The sequence below is a fragment of the Arachis duranensis genome, chromosome 6, assembly GCF_000817695.3.
Source record: "Arachis duranensis cultivar V14167 chromosome 6, aradu.V14167.gnm2.J7QH, whole genome shotgun sequence".
Classification (NCBI taxonomy): domain Eukaryota; kingdom Viridiplantae; phylum Streptophyta; class Magnoliopsida; order Fabales; family Fabaceae; genus Arachis; species Arachis duranensis.
The window spans coordinates 2,155,106-2,159,926 of record NC_029777.3 but is presented as its reverse complement, the minus strand read 5'-3'; the positions used below and the strand labels follow the sequence as shown (position 1 = coordinate 2,159,926).

The 4,821-nt window shown below is 26.1% G+C and overlaps 1 protein-coding gene across 1 annotated transcript; it reads right to left on the bottom strand.

The window, feature by feature from the left end:
* Nucleotides 1–1,388: 1,388 nt before the first annotated feature.
* On the bottom strand, nt 1,389–2,431 carry LOC107491837 (transcription repressor MYB6-like). The gene is made up of 2 exons (XM_016112754.3): nt 2,188–2,431; nt 1,389–2,104 (listed from the first exon to the last, which is right to left on the bottom strand). The coding sequence occupies exons 1-2, from the start codon at nt 2,318–2,320 to the stop codon at nt 1,419–1,421; spliced, it is 819 nt and encodes a 272-aa protein (XP_015968240.1). The 5' UTR covers nt 2,321–2,431; the 3' UTR covers nt 1,389–1,418.
* Between the last annotated feature and the right edge of the window lie 2,390 nt (nt 2,432–4,821).

Below are 4,821 nucleotides of genomic sequence, written 5' to 3'. Positions count from 1 at the left end.
TAATCAATAAAAAAATAATTTATTAAAAGGTATTTTGGTAAGCAAAATTTAATGATAAAAAATAAAATTTTTGTTAATGGATATTTTTTCAAAAAATAATTTATTTTTTTCCATAAAAAATGGATAAAATTAACATTATTAACACAAAAAATTTAAAATGGATTAAAGAGGAGGTTTTTTAAAAGTTAGAAGGAAGGAAAATGCACATTTATAAAATAGAGGGGAGGGGAGTGACATTTTAGCATCTCGCAGGAGAGAGGAGTGACATTTTCTCTAATTTAAATTTTAAAATATCATTATTTATCTTACTTGTTTCTAATAGAAAAGAGTATATTAATATTAAAATAAGTATTTTTATAATAATTTTTCAAATACAAAATAATTTACCTATAAAATATGCTTTTTAAATAAATTCGTAAATTTGTCGAAATTTAAAAAGAGTAAGCTCAAACCAAACAAAAAAAATAGCCTATGAGAGATGCTAGATCTAAACTTAGACCCTCAATTTAAAATATACATCGGCCTCGTCAAAGTTGAAATTCGCTCAACTCGGCTATTTCCTCCCCTAAAGGGGTTATACACCCTAACTTGTTAATTTTTATATACAAAATTCTTTATTTTACAGTTTAGCTAGTCTCCATCCGTGCCTGATTTTATATTTTTTCCCCTTCTCTTTAGCTATAATTTTTATATTGGTCTCCTTTAAATAAAAGGTCTAACTTCGTTCATGTCCCTAATATTACTATTTGAAAAATATTAAAAGACTAATAAAATTTATTATTTTTTGTCATTATTTTTATTTATAAATTTAACATTTTAGTTTAGTGATTTAATAATATACTTGTTACTTAGATTTTTTTTGAAGAAAAATAAGTTTTTTTTAGAAGAGAATGAAAAATTTTCTTAAAAAATATTTATTGAGTTACTACACCATATATACTATGTATTGTTTATGTATTTTCACTGCAAAAATTATAATGATAAATCTATTATTGATAAAAAAAAAAATTTAAGTAACAATACTATTAATATATATTTTTAAATATTAATAATTAAATAAAAACTAAAAATAATAAATTATACTGATCCTCTAATACTTTTGTTACTCTTTTTATATATTAAATGCTTTAAAAATATATTTAACCAAACCCTAAATTAAATCAAGATAATTACTATAGTATCTACGTATAATTGTCTAATTTATTATAAAAAATAAAAAATGTTGAAATATATAAAAATAAATAATTTTTAAATGTTTAATATTTACCTTAAAAGAGAAGTTCAATAAATTTATCACCCAATTGGAAGACACCAAAAATTGTCTTAAATAAAATAACATTTTGGCTTTGGCCAATTATTATTATTATTTTAATATTTTCCATAAAGTATTTTTACATACATGGGGTATTTTTACAGTTTTACAGTAGAAAATTTTTAACAGAATCGAATTGGTCAGGATTGGCGTCATCCGTGTTCAACAACTGAAGGTATTCTTCATATAACTTCTCAAGGGATTCACAATCCCCGATAAAGTAAGGGGACCCGCATTCCACGTCATCAGATCCGTTGACTACTTGGTCAATATGGTATTGATCTTCACCATCACCACCGAGAAACAGTCCAAGCTCCTCATCTTCTTCGACGTTACCGCAAATCATGACGTCATCAATATTATTTACCTCTTGCGCAACTTCTTGTTTCTCGTGGCTCGTTGATGCGCTTCCTGAATTGGATTCCAAGGTTAGGGTACTTTTGGTTCTTGGAATAGCGGTAACTCGAATTGGTTTGGGTAAATAAACAACGGTCTTGTTGTTCTTCTCTGTTTCTGCCTCTCCCTCTGCTTGTGCGTCTTTCTTCTTCTGCTTCTTCTTCTTGGGTTGACTCCTGAGGACCTTCTTGCTGAGGTGGGTATTCCAGTAATTTTTTATTTCATTGTCGGTTCTTCCCGGTAACCTTCCAGCGATGAGGGACCACCTGTTCCCTAAGAGTGAATGCATTCTAATGATGAGATCGTCTTCCTCGGGTGTTATGTTGCCTCTCTTGATATCTGGTCTCAGATAGTTCATCCATCTCAACCTGCAACTCTTCCCGCATCTAAGAAGGCCTGCATACACATACAGCAATAATCAACAGATATATAGACGAGAAAGGTGGATGTGGATTGATAGGAAATTCAATTAATGGTACCAGCTCTTTTAGGGAGTGATCTCCATTGGCCTTCGCCATGGGATTGAATATATTGGGTGAGTAATGCATCTTCTCGGGGAGTCCATGGACCTCTGTGCAATCCAACTTTTGAACAACAAGGAGCTCTTACCATCTCTTGGAGATGGACAAGGTGTACTGTAGAGTGTGAGTGTTAGTGAGTGTGTGTGTGGAGCGAAGAGAAAACAAGAGAAGCGAAGCGATGAGTCGAGAAGGATGTCAGAGTCTCAAGGTGTGCTCATGCCTCATGATCATTACCCAATTCCCGTGACGACCTCCTTTTAAAGTAAAACTAGTGTAAAACCGGGGGTGTTCTAATATAAAAATCAATGATACATATTCATTGATATTAATAGTTATTACTTTTACTAAGACTGTTAGGGACTATCAATTTTGGTATTTTGTAACTATCGATTAGTCATCAATAATATTTTTAATGGTGTGAGATTACATCTAATAGTAAGAAATAACTCACTTTTCTTTTGATGATTAAGTGCTGGCCAAAAAATACAAAAATTGCTGGTTTTCTAGACTTTTCCTACTTTTATTTTGAGAACTTTTTCTTGCATAAAATTTATTGTACAAAATAAAATATTATTCTATTTTTATTTTTGAGAGTTTAAATACATTTTTTAGGTTTATATTAATAATTTGAGTTATGTTATATGTACACTAAAATTAGCCACTAAAATTAGTAATTAGTATAAAATATATACTAAAATATAAATACACATTAAAAATAAATTAAGTCACATATGTATTTATATACAAATATATTAGTGATTAATTTTACTGACTAATTTTGGTATACAAATAACATTTTTGTAATAAATTTCACTTATATGTAAAAAAAATTATTATGAAATTTTTAACACTATGTTATTGTTATACATAAAAAAGTCATTAAATAGTTTATACAAATAATTTTTATTGTAATTACACAGATAACGATTATTAACTATGTGACATTCAAACTGAATATTTAAATTCAAATCTAACTAATTCGATTTATAATAAGTGTATTATTAAGTGTGTGTTTAAATTATTATTTAATTTGTTAAATTAGAATTTGAATGAAAGTAATTTTATAAAATTAATTTTGGATAAAAATAAATTTGTGTCAATATGATTTATGTTTGACAATTCTATATTAAAATTAGTTTTGATAAAATAAATATTATTTGGATAATATTAATTAGAATCACTTTTAGATAGATAATTATTAAAAAAAACATAATATTAAATTATAATGTTATTTTTTTATGTAATGTTTAATTTTTTTATATTTTTTTAGATATATTTTCTATATAGTATATTTTTAACATTCTTACTACTCTTTTTTAATAGGCTACAATTTTTTACTATTATTATTATTATTATTTATAGTTAATTTGTTTGTTTAATTTATTTTATCTAATGAGATCAATAAATCATATATAAAAAGATAATAATAATATAATATACAAAAATTACAATTATAAAGTGTATAATGTCAAATAAAAATTTAATAAAAAATAAAAATAATAAATAATAAAAAAAGTTAATAAAAAATAAAAATAATAAATAATAGAAAAAAGCTCGTATAAAAAAAATAATAAGAATTCTATAAATAAATCAATAACATGTATAAAAGATTAAGTTGGTAAAAAGAAAATAAATGTTAAGTGTTCATGGCTAAAAGCTCGTGAGTAAAACGCAGTAGCTAAGAATTGTTACTTCTTATAAACGTGATTTTAAATACAAAATCACTTCTGCGTTTACAAAGAAAAAAATTAGCCAAACCAATAATTGAAACTTTCAAAAAGCTGGAACGTGATTTTGCCTTCTAATGCATTTTTTTTTGGGTGCCTTCTAATGCATTTGCAAACACACCCTAAATAATCAAATAAAATATAAAAATTATATTAAGAGAAAAAAGATAGATAAGTCCTTGACTTTTTAAACTTTTTATAAATACATCTCTGACAAAATTTAAATACAAAAAAGTCAATGATTTTAATAAATGGACGACAATTTAGTCCTTCTGTCTATTTGCCTCTCATACACCAAATAGAACTGGCTGACATGGCTGAAACGGTGTCTAAGTATCTGTTACGGTGCCATGCTGGAAGGGAAATAAAGTTCGAAGAACAAATAAGTCCTTGACGTCATTTTGCAAATAAAGTTCGAAGGACAAATAGGTTCTTGAGATTTTTTTTTCCATTATGCTTCTATTATATTTCTATTATGAGAATTTAGTTTATAAAATTATGCTTGTATTTTGAAATCTAGTTAACTTGTTGTATTTTGAAATTTAAATTATTTGTATTAAAATTGCAGAAATTGGGCTTGTTCTGTTTCTATTTTTTTCTTAAATTGCATTAGTTCAGTTTTAGTGCATTTGTGTATTATATTAGAATTTGTTAAATTGCATTAGTTCAGTTTTCATCATACCAATGACATTAGTTATTAGCATCAGTTCATTTATGCATCAAGTTAGCATTAGTTCATTTGTGCATCATTCATGTATTAAGTTAGTATTAGTGCATTTGTGTATTATATTAGAACTAGTATTTTTATCCATAATAACATTACGAGAATAGTTTTTTTTTTTAAATTATAGCTCACTTTGTTCTA